At 50.6% G+C, this 16,465-nt stretch overlaps 1 protein-coding gene across 1 annotated transcript in view; it reads right to left on the bottom strand.

The window, feature by feature from the left end:
• The window catches only part of EFCAB6 (EF-hand calcium binding domain 6), a 234,631-nt gene that overhangs the window by 6,872 nt on the left and 211,294 nt on the right, over positions 1-16,465 (bottom strand). The window contains 4 exon segments of the mRNA XM_007454091.1: positions 1,113-1,266; positions 2,521-2,766; positions 11,507-11,734; positions 11,785-11,920. Of these exon segments, the coding sequence (XP_007454153.1) occupies positions 1,113-1,266; positions 2,521-2,766; positions 11,507-11,734; positions 11,785-11,920 (764 nt within the window).

Below are 16,465 nucleotides of genomic sequence, written 5' to 3'. Positions count from 1 at the left end.
AGCACTGAAGTTTGGGTGCACTGTCAGAGCCGTGGATGGGGCGCTTACGGGAGTTTACGGTTAAAAAGAAAAACAGTGATGATGGTGATGATTATGAAGGACTACAAGTTAGGGTTCATCATGCTCAAAATCAAAAGAATTAACTAAAAAACAAGTGGGACGCCAACGTTAAAACCCACACTGGTGATTTCGTTTCAGCGAAACATGTCACATCAAATCAATGTCACATCACTTAATTATAACTGATTTCAAATTTTTATATTTAACTCATAAGTGTTTTTTTGGGGGGGGCGGGGTGGGAGCTGTTCATGTAAAGAGTTTACACCATAAAAGTAGTTTATGTTGATATAGGAGGTTCTCAGGAAAAACGCTTTCCTTTAAAAGGGGTCCATAGGGCTTCCCTGGTGGCGCAGTGGTTGAGGGTCCGCCTGCCGATGCAGGGGACACGGGTTCGTGCCCCGTTCTGGGAAGATCCCACGTGCCGCAGAGCGGCTGGGCCCGTGAGCCATGGCCGCTGGGCCTGCGCGTCCGGAGCCTGTGCTCCGCGACGGGAGAGGCCACAGAAGTGAGAGGACCGCGTACCGCCAAAAAAAAATAGGGGGTCCATATATTAAAGACGGCGGGGGTGGGGGATGGGCTGAGGGGGCTTTTAAGCAGACGAGTGACCTGGTCAGGTTTTCCTGTAATGTGAAAGGTTGCGTAAACAGTATGCAACAATTAGTGGGAGTGTACATCTAACTGGTCTTATTTGAAGACTACCCAAGCGACAGATACACTGTGAAAATTGAATCAACAGGGCAGAGCTGGGTCCCCAGCTGTCCCCTGCGCCCCGCCCATGTCCCACCTCCCTCAGCTCTCCAAGTCTGTCACCATTTACAACCTGCCCAGAAACCACAACCCAGCCTGCGGTTTTGCGTGCTGACGTGATCAGGAAGGTGTGGACCTGCCTGGTAGGGGCTGAGGCGTTAGGAGTCCTTGTCCTCCATACTGGGCTTTATCGAGGAGCTCCCCGCCGGGCCCCTGTTTTGTCACTCCCCTGCCGCCACCATGAGGAGTGGACTTGTGCTGGGAGGTGACCCTGTATCCCCAGGGGGAAAGGGAACGGGATGCACCCTGGAACTCGGTGGCGGGGATCTCGCCCTGCTTGTCGGCGCCCCTCTCCTGGTCCTCTCGCAGGAACTCGCACCAGCAGCCCTGCATCTTCCTCCGCGGCTTGTGCTCGACGGGCTCGCAGTTCTGCAGCGGCAGGGTCGTGCTCACGGGGGTCTAGCGAGATAGGAAACTGTCTTGTAACCTGAGATTCCGCATGGAAGTAATAAGAGAAATCCACAGATAGGACTCAGGTGCACAATTTCACAAGCAGCATTTTTTCCGAAATAAAATGAAAAACAAAACAAAAACGGTAATGTTACCATTTTAACAGAAACAGGTTTGGAAACAAATATATAGCCGGCCCTTTCTGGCTCTGGAGGCCTCCACATTCCTTGACCCGTGGCCCCGTCCCTCACCTTCAAAGCTGCCACGCCGGGTGGGTCTCCCCCAGACTGCATCTCTCCAGTGTGACCCTTCTGCCTCTGTGTCCCCGGTGACCGGCCCGTGTGATTACCTCGGGCCCCCGGACACTCCGGGACAATCTTGTCTTGCAGTCAGCCGATTAGCAACCTTAACTCCCTCTGCAGCCTTGATTCCCCCTCGCCATGTAAGGTACATGTGACAGGTTCCGGGGACCGAGGCGTGGACGCCTTCAGGATGCTTCGTTCTGCTCCACACACCATCTTTAACTCACTAAATACTTTCCTTACTTGTTCACTACTCCACAAGGGCAGGGACCTGTGTTCATTCTCCGCACGTAGTAGGTGTGCGATAAACACGTGTCGACTGAAGGCCCGAGGAATGAATGAGCGCTCACCGTGCACGAGGCTCGGCGGTGGGTGTGCTCCTGTGCCCCCTGGCATCCCCTCAACAACCCTCCCCCGGAGACACCGTCAAGCTTCTTGCAGAGGAAGGGGAGCCTCGGCGAGGCTGAGCCCCTCTCCCAATCCCAGGCCAGGGCGGCTCGACCCAGGTCCAGGGCCGTGCGGTCAGACAGGCCTGGGTTTGAAATCAGCTCTCTCTGTGTCTAACAAGCGACCTGAGCTCACAAGGACCCTTCTTAGAGCCTCGTATCTTCAACCGTAAAACGGGTGTGACAACACTTACCTTGCGGGTCCTGTGGCCCACGGCAAGGCTGTCCACCCCGGGGCATCTGCGTTCGTCCGAGATGATGCCCTCCGTGTGGCTGACATGCCGCCCCCGGCCCCAAGGTCCCTTCCTGCTCTGAGTCCTCTTTATTCTTCCCTCCCACCCCCACCGTGTCCCCAGCTACCTCCGCTCCCAGGCAGGTGACTGAGAGGACCCACCAGTGGCTCTTCTCCGAGCCCCCCGCCCCAGGCTCACCCCGGCCACCTTCTCGGTCACCCACACCCTGTGGAGACACTAGGACCCCAGCCCTGGCCGGACGTGGACCCAGTGCGACGCTGCGAGACGGGAACTCATGCAGGGGTGACTCTGCGGTTTGGACCCTGCTTTCAGGTCTCGAGTGGGCGATGACCCTGCAGACCTGCTTCTCTCTGAGACCTCGGGGACGCTGCACCCTCTCTGCGCCTTGGCCGAGTCGCCCGGGGCCGGCAGCGGGGCCGCCTCCTCGGAGCTGAAGCTGCTCAGGAAGTCCAGGTATTGCAATCTTCCCTTGGCATCGACGGGCATCTCGTCCCAGAGCCTGTCAAACTGGCAAAGGGGCAGAGGTCACCTCCCAGGGTTAGTGGCAAAACCCTCAGAAGTGGGAAGACGCCAGCGAAGAGGCAATCTCCTCTGCAGGGGTCCAGGGCCCGCGTCAAATGAAAAATTGAAAAAAGAAAAACACCCATCCGGCTGCAGCCTCCTGGGAAAGCAGACGTGGGAGGATTATCCATGGCTTCTGCAGGACATTCTTAAATTGAATTGGGCCCTTAGCGAGCACTTTAAGGCCATTAAGTCCTGTGAGTAGTCACAGAGACTGAGCTGCAGGACAGAAGAATGTTTTAGGAGAAAATGCAAATCAAGCCCCAGCCCACCTCGTTCCCCTTCCCCGGGAGCCCAGCCAGGCTCCTTCCTGCTCCTCGAAGGCCCCCTGAGCCCTGCAAACAACGCACAGGTGCTGCAGCCCTCAGCCACCGCGATTTTTCTCACCCTCAGGGCAAACAATGTCTTCTCACAAGATGAAAAGGGAGGCATCTGGAGAACAGCAGAAGTTTACGGTTTTGTGTCGGTGCCGTCCGATGTCACGGGCTGGGTCAGGGCCACACGCGGCCCAGCACGGATGTTGCAAAATGACTCAATGCCAAGTGAGCCGCCCTTGATGACTCGAGGGCTGTTCAGGGAGCCGAGAAGGTGGTAATTTACTTGCAATTTGCTTTTTCACAGCCCCCGAGGCCCAGTGCAGCTGCCTCTCCACCCCTGAGGCCATGGGAGGGATGTTCCTACCCTGTGCCTGAACTTGGTCAGAAACCCGCTTGGCTTGTGGGCTCCACTGGGCTTTTCCAGAAGCATATTCAAAGGGGCCACGTCCGGCTCTCCTTGAAATGCTGGATATGAAGTACTGAGGGGTGAGGAGGGAGGGAGAACATTCCAGGCCCCGAGAAGGGAGAATGGTTTCCTTTGGGACAACATTCTTGATGTGTTTTAGCTTTTTATTTCGAAATCATTATAGATTTGCAGGAAGTTGCAAGAATGGTACAGAGAGGTCCTCAGGGACCCTCCACCCAACTTCCCTCCAAGGTTACATCTTATGTAACAACTTCGTGTGTGTGTGTGTGTGTGTGTGTGTGTGTGTGTGTGTGTGTGTGTATAGTTCAGTGTCATTTATCACACCTGTAGTTTTATGTTGCTTTAATTTTGATCAATGGGGGAAAAACTACTCGGGGGAGTGGAAGTAAGGGTCCCTGAGAAGGTGCCCACATGGGCTCAGACAGGCCACAGCACCATCACCAAGGGCAGTAACCCCCACACCGGTCTCCTCCAGGGAAGTTTTCCAGAACCACTGGGCAGACCGGAGCCTCTTCTCTCCCTTCGGGCATCCTGATGAAACCACCCATGAGGTGACACCTAGCCTGGCTGAGAGACTCCCTGAAGGATCCTCTGAGATTCATCTTTAAATGCCAACCATCTTGCAAAGGTGCTAGCACACAGTAGGTGCTCAATGGCTGAAGATCCGTATCACATGATAAGACCGATCAGACAATGGGAAGACCCTTTAGAAATGAAGATGGATGGAGGCAAGGGCTAAACCGCGTTCCGATCACAACTCCCAGGAAGGGCTTTAAGGAACAAAGATGTGGCGTAAAGGACGCTGGGCTGCCGGTGGGCTCTCATGCTCTCGTATCTTAGCAAGACTTGGGAGGCAAGTGGGAGGAAGGTCATGTGATTAAGGACAGATACAAAGGATGGGCATGAATGCTTCAGGAGGCAGTGAAGAGCTGAAGCATGGAAATGAGGACGCCTGCAGAACGGCCAAGGACAACAAAAGGGGCTCGTTCTCAGGCAGGTGAGGCAGGCGCCCACCACCTTCCTAATGAAAGCCTGTGGGGCAAGCGAGGTCAAGGTAGGACCGCGCAAACCCTATTCTTATCCTATTTTAACTAAAGGGGCTTCAGCGGGCAGAATACACATTGCTAGGATGGGCCTGGGCGGGTGGGGAAGTGGAGGCCCACGTGTGGCTCTTCAGCCCTGACGGGTTACAGCCCAGGACACTGACGCAGCCTGGAGATGCAGCACAGGATGGCGGCTGGTGTGGGCTGTGGGGACAGAAGGGGCACCAGAAGACTGGAAATGGGTACCACAGAAGTGGACTCTGGAAACTTACGGGCCTGTGAGCTGGACGTGAAACCCGGGTAAAATTCCTGTGGTTTGTGAAGGAACTGAAAGGCAAGTTCATTCCATGTCAGCAAGTTTCCATGTCACGGGGCAGAATGCACGCCTGCTGAAAGGTCCCCTGGAAACGCAGAGTAGCAGACAACTACCTTCTAACTACTTAAAAATTCACCACTTCGGGTTCCGCTCCTGCTTGTGATGTGGGAAGCGGCAAGCGAACGCCACTCCCATTCTAACAAGAAAAAGCCAAATACCTACAAACTCAGAACTTTTCCTGAGCCCATGAGACAGTTGAGGTGGCAGGAGCCGAGGGGACTGAACTCCACGGAGCCCCGAGGCTCCAAGGAGAGCCCGACGCGCCAGCTCTCGTGTCTGGCGGGGCTCAGGAGGAAGTGGGAAGAAATCAGCCGAGATGTTAGCAAATTCCTGAAGGCCAAGCTGGGCTGGTGCTCAGGCTAGACGAGCTGGGAGTCACGGGCACAGGGAACGCTCACACTCACAAGCTCTTCTCTGCCGCCTTTGCCGCTGCTCCCAAGAGGCCACGTGAAGCCACTGGTGGGGGATGGACGTGAAACTCCAGACCCTCCTCTACTGGGAAGCAAAGCCATGGGCGGAGGCAGAGCAAACCCACTCAAGCCCCGGGGGCCCTGGGCAATCTTCTGCCGGAGGGATCTGACGCTGGGGAGGAGCAGCAACAACAAAATTCAAATGTAGCTCAGTTACCCACCAGACTGATTCAACAACGCTCCCACACTCACAGCCTGACAGGGAAGAGGTGTGCCCGTCTCCAGGCATAAATATCATTTATGCCACCACCTCTACTATTCTTCACACTATGTCTGGCATTCAATTTTTTAAAAATCTTGAGACATACAAACAAAAGAAAAACCGACCCATTGCCAAGAGATACAGCCATCAACAGACAAGACTCAGAGATGACCCCACTGTGGGGACTGACAGACAGGAACATTAAAACAACTGTGGCTAATCCATTAATGGATCTAGTAGAAAAGGTACCCAACATGCATGAACAGGTGGGGAGTTTCAGCAGAGAGGTGGAAACTATTTTTTTAAAATGCATTGTCCCTCCAAAGAAGATATACAGATGGCCAAGAAGCACATGAAAAGCTGCTCAACATCACTGATCATTAGAGAAATGCAAATCAAAACTACAATGAGCTATCACCTCACACCAGTCAGAATGGCCATCATGAAAAAAGTCTACAAACAATAAATGCTGGAGAGGGTGTGGTGAAAAGGGAACCCTCTTGCACTGTTGGTGGGAATGTAAATTGATACAGCCACTATGGAGAACAGTATGGAGGTTCCTTAAAAAACTAAAAATAGAACTACCATATGACCCAGCAATCCCACTCCTGGGCATATACCCTGAGAAAACCATAATTCAAAAAGAGTCATGTACCACAATGTTCATTGCAGTTCTATTTACAATAGCCAGGACATGGAAGCAACCTAAGCGTCCATCGACAGATGAGTGGATAAAGAAGATGTGGCACATATACACAATGGAATATTACTCAGCCATAAAAAGAAACGAAACTGAGTTATTTGTAGTGAGGTGGATGGACCTAGAGTCTGTCATACAGAATGAAGTAAGTCAGAAAGAGAAAAACAAATACCGCATGCTAACACATATATATGGAATCTAAAAAAAAAAAGGTTCTGAAGAACTTAGGGGCAGGACAGGAATAAAGACGAAGACGTAGAGAGTGGACTTGAGGACACGGGGAGGGGGAAGGGTGAGCTGGGACGAAGTGAGAGAGTGGCATGGACTTATATACACTACCAAACGTCAAATAGGTAGCTAGTGGGAAGCAGCCGCATAGCACAGGGAGATCAGCTCGGTGCTTTGTGACCGCCTGGAGGGGTGGGATAGGGAGGGTGGGAGGGAGGGAGACGCAAGAGGGAAGAGATATGGGAACATATGTATATGTATAGCTGATTCACTTTGTTATACAGCAGAAACTCACACACCATTGTAAAGCAATTATACTCCAATAAAGATGTTAAATAAATAAATAAATAAAATGCATTGTCCTTATTCAAACACAGCAGGGAAATCGGATTAAACAGAAATGGAGAAGAAACCCATGGCATTCGAGGCATGGTATGATGCAGGTGGTGGGCGGTACTCTCTCAGGAACAGGGACAAGGGACAAGAGGCCCCCATGTGAGATGGGCAGTTAGAACCAAGCCATCACCCACTACCTGACGTAGAAACTGGAACTGGCCTGTGCTGCTAGTGGGCACAGAATTTCCACAGTCACTGACGACAAAAGCCTGGAGGCCAAGGCAGGAGGAGTCCAGTCCCTAGGACCAGGCCAAGACAACCGTAGGACCACCTGGCGGTGGGGACCACGCCGAGGAGACCCACCTGGACGAGCTGCGTGTGGAGCATTCAGGACTTATCCGAACAGCCCGGTTGGCTCCTCTCTCCTCACTCACTCATACCTCACCCCTCGTCTCAGAGCAGCGTTCTGGCAAGAAGGAAGTGGCATGAGCAGCCCAGCCCCTGCCTTTCTTCCCACTGGGATCTGGGCCCTGCAGAAAGCATGTGATAATTAGCAGATGTCGCATCAACACCGAGAGATGCTGGAAGGCAATTGAGAAACCGCTTGAAAGGGTCAGGGAGAGAAAACCTGGACCTAGAATTCTATCCCCAGCCAAACTATCTTTTGAGGACGAGGGTGAAATAGGGAAGCTCTCGGGCTTCCTCTGCCCTGAAAGAGCAAGTAAAGATGTACTTGAGCAAAAAAGAAAGTGAACAGGAAGGAGAGCAGGACAGAAGGTGTGACCAGTGAGGCGCCCCACGCCCGCCCTCCCCTCTCCCTGTCCCCCACAGCACCCCATCCACGGCTCCTTTGGCTTCCCCACCCTCTACTCCCCTTCTCACTCTTCCACCCACATCCATTAGCAAATTCTGCTGCTTCCAACTCTGAAACGCATTCATGCTCCAACCTTCGCTGTTCCCAGCCATCCACCTGACCCAGGTCTTTAATCAGATGTTGCGTTCTCAGGGGCCTCCCCTGACCGCCCTACTCACAACACACCCTCCCAATTCCCTAGCACTACACTCTTCCCTGCTTTTGTTTTGGCCTCTAGAGCATTTGTCACCAGCCAACATACATATATTTTGTTCACTGTCTGCCTGCCCCTCAAGGAACACAGACCCCACGGGCAGGGTGTGTCTCTGGTGTCCACTAGCCGGCTGGCAGCATCACCATCTAAGCAGCGTGCCCACTGCGCCTGCTTCGAGGATGCTGCTTCTGCCTGCATTGCTCTCTCCCGTCTCCTCTCGGAGGCAACGCCCACATTCCTGCATTGTGTCCTCAGGGAAACAGCCCTGACCCCTCGGTCCAGGTCAGCCCCCAGCTCTGCTCTCCCAGCACGCTGCACGTCCCTTTGCAGCAGAGAGCGGTGTGGAGTTAAAGAAATAATGTACCACAGGTGTTTAATCTCTCTCTACCCTCCCAGGATGCAGACTCAATGGAGGCAGGGAGCAGGCCCGCCTTGGTTTCCTCGGACCTAACATCACCACTCTGAGCTCAGAGGGCCCCCAATAAGTGAAGGAGTGGATGCATGCTGCCTGCGGGCACTCACTGTGCAGCCAAGACAGGAAGTTCTGTGCCCAAGAACATGCAAGGGTGTCCCAAGGGCTCAGCCAGATGATGGAGAGCTCAAGGTGGGGGGGTGGGGAGGGCAAAGCGGGGCGTGGCCAGCTCCAGCAGGTAAAGGTGTGGTCAGAAAAGGCTTCACTTGGCTCGAAGTGACTCTGGAAGAGGGAGTCGGTGTGGCCAGATACGAGGGGGCGGGGGAAGGGGCAGGCAGGGACTGCGCGGGCAAAGATGGGGACGGCAGAACTGCAGCCTGGGCAGAGCGGAGGGCACCTGGATCTGCCTGGGGAGCACTGTCCCATTTCAGAGGGAAGGACATTGAAGCTCAGAGAGGTTGAATAATTCTCCAAGGTCACACAGCTGGACGAGTGCAGAAGCAGGGTCGAAACCCAAGTCTGCCTGCATTTTTCTCTCTTCCTGAAGCTGTCTGTTTTAGAAATATCAATCTGGAATGCTCAGAAATGTTTGCTGGTTCCTTCCCCTAATATAGCTGCACATTCAAAGTCCTCATGCGGTCGCTATGGACTGATCTAAATCGCCTCATCAGGACAGGCTCTCCCCATGGGATCTCTGTCTTAAGCCAGATCCAAGTGGACCCAGTTCCACAGCCTTTTATAACATGCTTTATGCAGAGCCATGAAGACCTGTCAGTGTCTGACTGCATCTGCTCTGAAAGTCGCTCTCCTTTTCTGAAAGGTTAATTGTGCCAAAAGGTTTCCAAAGATGTGGCACTTCCCTACTTACGGAGCTCTGTAAGTCAAGAAAGCTGGCCCCTCAGATGCACTATGATTGGATTTTTCAGAGATAAGTCTTTATAATGAAGATAAAGGAAGTCATGGAATCTGTACCTGAAAACTGTTTAACATGGTCGGAACTGTCCCAGTATCTCCGGTGAACTCTTCCCCATGATGGCATGAGGGGTCTAGACATGTCAAGAGTGCAAATTACTTCTGTGTCTTACTGTGCCAGACACTGGGCCATCCAACCAAGAAGGTCGCTGGCTAAGCAACTCATGCAAGAAGAAAGCATGTGGATCTCTGGGGCTTTTGCTTTCTGTTTACTAGCCTGTATCTAGAAGCATCCTTCCCAAATATAGCACAATTTCTGCTAATCATCACCCAACTTAAACCACGGTGCTCATGCCAGGCTTTGATGTTCTCAATGGTGCAGACTGTCTTTGAGATGTGTCCATGTATTTTTAGAAAGCAGCATTCAAAAGTAAGTGCTTGATTTTTTTGCAGGGGGTGGGGGGTAGGGGGTGCTGTCTGTGACGGGAATGGTGAAGCTTTCTTAGTGGGCAATTAGAATCAAATTCTCTGTTATGAATGCCAGATATGCTGGCATGTCATTAATTTATACCTATAATTAGAGTAAAATTTTGCTCATTTAGATGGAATGAAAAATCTTGATTACTAAAATCTTTATTACTAAAAATCTTTATTACCAACCTTTATTAGTTGGCCCCATAGAATAATAAATGCAACTGTACTAATTTTAAACGCTTCTGTCCATTTGTAGTAATGGAGAAAATTATTGATATTTGCAAATAGAGAGCTCACTTGGCTTGGATGCTCTGTGGGACAGAATTGTTTGGAAATAGGGCATTGTTTTGCTTAGCAGAAAGGATCATAATGCCTAAAAAAGGTGATGTTTTAGGAAAGTGAAATCTGATGTTCATATTACTAATATCTTTAACAAATTCATTCTTTAGGGCAGTGAGTTTAGAGGCCTAAGTAGGGATGGAGGGTGGACGTGATGATCACCCCTCCCCGTGAATACTTCCAGTCCTTACCCTAAAACTCTGACAATGTGAGACCTGAGTTTGGAGTGACCCAACTCCGGAGGGGAAAGAATGACATTTCCACACGGGGAGCTGTAGGAAGCCCCCTGGGCTGGGCCTGAGCAGAGGCAGGAGGAAGAGGGGAGGCGGGGTTGCTTTTGTGAGTATTTTCGAGTTCCTTTCTCATCTGAATTATCCTCTGGGAATGGATGGGGCATCAATTCATCTGAGAACTGGAGAAGGCTGGTGCATTTTCTGGGAAGAAGGGAAATCTGCTTCTGGGACTGGATCAGTGGTGCTCTGTTATCGGCTGTTCAGTCCCTGGACTGCTGGGATGGGGGTGGGAACGTGGACACTGTCCACTCACTGGGACATGCTGAGCACCTGCTCTGTGCCAGGCTCCGTTTCAGTGCTGGGGGCACAGTGAGGACCAAGCAGCCAGGGCTCGGCTCCCCCGTGCAGACGTTCAGTGAGATTATCGGCTGAGGCCAGTGACCAAGGCAGGCCCCTGGGACGCCGTCCTGCTGGGAGGTGCTCTTGGCCTAGGAAAGCCATGAAGGGCCAAAGAGGCCAGGGCAGCCGGTTGCTAGAGCTTTGAGCTAAAAAGAGCCCAGCTCAGTCCTTGGGGAAGAGACCGCAGAGAAACTCTTGTGAGGGATCTGTGATGGGCAAGAGGCCCTCAGAGAGGGTGGCCTGTGTCCAGCCTGTGGACAGTGGAGAGGCCCACTGAGGGTGGGCGTGTCACCAGCATGCTTGGGGCAGTAGCTCCAGAGCATCCAGAAACGCCGGCAGCAGAACCAGGGAGAGGCCGGGAGCCGGGAGGTGGTGGGAGCGTCAGAGCAGCCTACCGGCTCTACATCCACCCTTAGCCCCGCACTCCCAGCTCAGATGTGGGGAGAGACTGGCCCCCTCTTTGGATCACTTAAGCCCAGGAATGATCTGGGGAAGGAGGACACTGGTAGCTGGAGCCGAGTTTAATTTGATTTTAAAAATAAAAGTGATATTATTTGCACCCTGATTGAAATGGTGCGATTCATACCTGTTACATAAACAGAAAGCTCCGTGAGTCTCCAGTAAGATTTAAAACTAAATAACAACCACCCACCCCCTGCCCCCCCAAAACCTTCAAGTATTCAAAAAACTAGAGAACAGTCTTAAACTCTTTACGCATCGCTTAGGAGGCGAAACGAAATGCGTTTCTTACTTGCTCATCCGTCAGAACTTGGACGTGGCGAGTACAAGTGGACCGGAACTCGTCCCTGGAGGCGGTATTGGTCTGCATGGTGTCAAAGTTCTCAAACTCCTGGGCGATCGTGTTGTAGTGGAAGGTCACGGCTTTGTGGAGCCGGGCCAGGACCTCTTGGTTTGCCATTTCCTTGGGAGATATGGGCGGCGGGCCTTTGGGCATCTTCTCAGCCCACTCAGCAGCAGCCTGGGCAAAACAGAATGGAAAATTGATCCATTTAATAAATAATGAATCACCTTGGCTCTGCGTGCCTCAGCCAGGGCAGGTCCTGGGAGGTCCCGCTTAGAGAGGAAGATGAAGAGGCAGGAGACAGTGTGACCCAGAGGCCCGACTGCAGGGGCAGATTTGGCTGAAGGGGAAGCCTGGGCTGACCTGCCACAGAGGAGAAGCAGAGAGTGTCGGCCCCGCGGGGCAGGGCAAGGGGCCGGGCCAGGCCTGGGGAGGGCGCACCTCTTGCCCCCATCCCTTCATTCGTTCAGCCTGTCCCCTGGTTTGTGTAACAAGCACACGGTGAGTGTCTGCTCTGAGCGGTAAAGGAATCAACAGGGATGTGGATCCAGACTGCTTTCATTTTCCGAACCTCAGTTTGATTAATTTACACTGCCAGCAGTTAGAATGTGAAAGGCGGTTTTGGATGGCTGCTACCGCATTGTGCTGCAGCACCGCTGTCGGCTAAGTGTCCCTTTGGGTCTGAAACTTTGAGACCCGCAGGGATTTGATCCTGATGAGCGCAGGTTCCTGCAGTTGGAGGCTGTGGAGACAACGGAGCCGCCCGCTGGCCTGGAGCCCGTTCAGCACCCCTCGTAGGGCAAGGACAGCCGGGTGTTGGGAGGTGCTTTCAGGGCCTGGGGGCGCTGTCCAGGGTGCTGAGAATCCCCGAGGAGGGACAGGCCCTGTCTGCACGCCAGGACAGCTTTCTGGGGGGAGGAGTGAGCCACGAGGAAAGAGAAGCAGAGGAAGGATCTTTTTACTGGATGTTTAGGCTGATGTGCTGGCAAAGGGCTCGTGGCCAGGTGAGCTGGAGGGGCCCTCGGCCCACGTTCAGCATCTCAGTGTGCATCGGCTGACGATCCGTGTGGTGGACAGACCACAGGAAGAGCAGGGAAGTTCCTTAGTGACCATCGGCAGCCCTGGAAATGACAAGGGCCTCTGTCTATCCTGGGCACTAAGGAGACTGGAGCTGGAAGGGCGAAGCCAGGGTGGGGGGGCGGCTGAGTCCCCAGCCTCTTGCGAGGGCAGTGAACAGGGCCAGGGCTGCAGCCCTGATGTGCCTCTACTTGCTGCAATTAGGAAAAGGCCCCAAAGCTACACCTGTGGTCACTGCATCAGCAGGTCGGCTCCTGGAGTATGAGGACGGCATGGAGCCCCGGGGTGGGAGGGGAGACCGGGCTCCGTGAGAACCCAGGGGTAACGGAGGCATGCATGCTGGCCCCGTACCAGAGTGAATTCTCAGATACACTGGGTTTCTCCACATCAAAACCCTTCATGACTGTTAGCTAGGATAACAGTTCTTTCAAAGCACCAGCACTTTACCAGATGATCAATCTAATCCCCCCAGCCTGTATTAAAACTCGGTCATGATTCATGTTCAGCAATTCCATAGCAATATAGGTATTATATGCTACTATCCTTCAGGACAGAGTATAATGTTACTTTATGAAATTGTATCAAACACAGGATGCTGCTGGGAATATCCCCCAAAACGTGAACATACACACACTCAGACCACAGCCCACCACATCCTTGACCACCCAAAGGTTAACAGAGGCTTTTAAATATGTCCATTTGGAGCCATCTGTAAAGCGAATGAACGCCTTTCTTTTTTCATTCTAGAAAAAAAAAGTGATATTACAGACGCATCTTACACTTGTTCAAACAGTTGAAAATGCATCCCCTGTATCTAGGTAGGAGGGCCTTTCCCTAAACATTGCAAGGTGTGTTGGTGCTCAGAGAGTACAGGGGCCTTTTCTGGATGGAGACTCAGGCTCGAAGTCCATCCTTACACTTGTCACACCTTTGGGGCCTGAGGAGGACGCACCCCAGGTGAACATAACTGGAAGGAGCACAGGTGGTCGTGTTCCGCAGGGGAAGGCGGGTCCCCGGTCTGAGGCTAGACTCTGCCTCTAACCGGCTGTGTGACCCAGCAAGCCACTTAACCATCAGTTTCCTCATCTTTCCAGGAGGAATCAAGGCTCCCCTGAGACGGTGTGTGTGACTGCTCTTTGAAAGCGTTAACACACAAAACGAATCGGAAATATTACTGTTTTAACAACAGATATGGAAGAATTCTAACAAAGTAGGATGGGCAACCTTACGTTAATAAGCTTTAAACTCTGGAGGAAATTGAATCATTTTCTAGCAAAATATAGATTCTAAATTTAACTTAAGTAATAGGAAAGCCTGAATAGACAGGTAACCACAAAAGAAATTTAAAAAGCTGTTAAAAGATCTACCATCTATCAGTAAAAAGGTGTCAAGCCTAGATAATTTTTACATTAGTCAAATTATTCCAGAACACAAAAAGTGATATATAGTATTCCAGTTCATTTTATATTACCCTAATACAAAAATGTGATAAAGAAAAGACTTGGAAAGAAAAATATAAACCAATCCAGTTTATGGATATAAATGCAAATACATCAAAAAAAGAAAACAGTAGGAATATTTAGTGCCATATTTTAAAAGGGCCTACCAAGATCAATTAGGGTCTATTCCAAGAATAAGAATCCTTCAAGAATTAGCAAAACTTCAATTCCTTATATTAGCAAAGGTCACATATCAACAGATGGCAAAATGGCATTTAACAAAATTCGGCAGCCGTTCCTGACTAAATGGTATAGAATAGAACAGAACATATAAACTACATGGAAATAAAATGAACATCCTAAACACGAGAATATTAACAGACACTATCTGCAAATATGTTACATGGGTGAAACACTGAAGCATTTCCATTAAAGTCAGAAACAAAACAGGCATGCTCACTGTCAGTTCCACTAGTCACATTTTTAGAGGTTCCAGCTTTTGAAATAAGACAAGATGAAATAAACAGTATAAATGTTGAAAAACAAGATTTATCATTATTCGGGATATGATTTTACAACTAGAAAATCTCAAGACAATTAGGAAAGTGGCTGGATTCAAGTAAAAAATACAAAAAAAAACCCAATACTTTTTTTTTAAACAGTAAATATAACTAGTTAGAAATTGCATTGTGAAAAAAAAAATCCACATTCACATAAATGACAAAGCTACTGAATACCTTGGGATAGATCACATCTGAAAGGCATAAGACCGGTACAAAGAAAGCCATACACATCCTACTGAAGGTTATTAAAGCAAGACTGGGATGAAAAGAGACACATACTATGTTCCCGGATGTGAAGACTCTACTTCCAAAGGTAAAACCTTTCTCAAATTATAAATAAATAAAGCTCTAGTAAAAATCTCAACGGCTTGGGATTGACATATATACACTAATATGCATAAAATGGATAACTAATGAGAACCTGCTGTATAAAAAAATAAATAAAAATTAAAAATTAAAAAAAAGAAAAACATATCTCAATGGATATTGGGGGGACTCATTAGACATAGATATTAAAATTGGTAAAGAAAAAGAAATATGTGAGATTTGCCATGAAATTTTTGGAAAAGGCTAGCAATGATGTTTTTGAGCCACCAGATATAAAAACACCATAAACTTGATAGAATCAGAATAATAGAATCAGAAGAGCTAGGCACAGAATATACAAATAAATCAGTGGACACGGCTGGCTGACTCCAAGATAACCTTGGGGGAGAGAGGCCCTCCCAAGCAAAACAGAACATCCGAGTTTCATAAAGGAAAATTCTTTCTTCTTTCTTGAGTCATCAGCTTCAAAACACAGTCCTCCTGAGGTCCCCATCTCAGCAAATGGAAATTGTCCCAGTAGCTCAGAATAGAGTCCTCTGTGACGGATATTTCTATCTCTCATACCCAAACCACCCGCAAATCCCAGTGGCTCTGCTCCCATACCTGGAAGCTGACTGCTCTACCCTCACCCCCTGGTCCAGGCTGCCATCATCTTGCACGGATTATTGCATCAGCCTCCCTGTTTCCACTCTCAGTCTCTTAAAGTACACACACACATGTATTACATGCACACACATGTCAGCACTTGTTCACTGGATGGAGGGGCAAGGGAGGGCAGAGCCATAATCAAAAAGCCATAGTCATTTTCCCCTGAGGACGATCTCTTTAAAGTGCAAATCAGGTCAAGCAACACTCTCAAAGGGCTTCCCATGTTGCTCAGAGTAACAGGCAGGGTGTCACAATGGCTCTGCCCACAACTCCCTCTGACCTCACTCTGTGAGAGTCTCCTGCTGTGCTTCATTCACAGCAAGCTCCTTCCTGCCTCAGGGCCTTTGCACCTGCTGTTCTCGCCCTTCTCTCAGGGTTTTTATCACATTCCTGAGTGAACTCCAGATTCTCCCTCGCTTTCCCTGCTCATTTCCATCCCACGTATGACTCTCTGATCCACCTCGTATTTACCCTAATTGTCTTTCTCATCCCAACAGAAAATAAACTTCAAGGCAAGTCTAGTCTTTTGTGCACTGCTGAATCCTTGAGTGCTTAGAAGAACCTGGCACACAGCGGGACCTTGCTATTTGTTCAAAGAAAGAGTGGATAAACAGTGTCTCTACACAGCCAATCAAATGAATGATTGCTCTGGGCAGCCACCCTGGGTCTTCTCTTAAAAAACTCTGACCTGGGGGCTTCCCTGGGCGCAGTGGGGTTGGGAGTCCGCCTGCCGATGCAGGGGACACGGGTTCGTGCCCCGGTCCAGGAAGATCCCACGTGCCGCGGAGCGGCTGGGCCCGTGAGCCATGGCGGCTGAGCCTGCGCGTCCGGAGCCTGTGCTCCGCGACGGGAGA

This window comes from Lipotes vexillifer, unplaced genomic scaffold (genome assembly GCF_000442215.2).
Source record: "Lipotes vexillifer unplaced genomic scaffold, Lipotes_vexillifer_v1.1 scaffold382, whole genome shotgun sequence".
Taxonomy (NCBI): Eukaryota; Metazoa; Chordata; class Mammalia; order Artiodactyla; family Lipotidae; genus Lipotes; species Lipotes vexillifer.
This window is presented reverse-complemented; position numbering and strand designations above follow the sequence as displayed.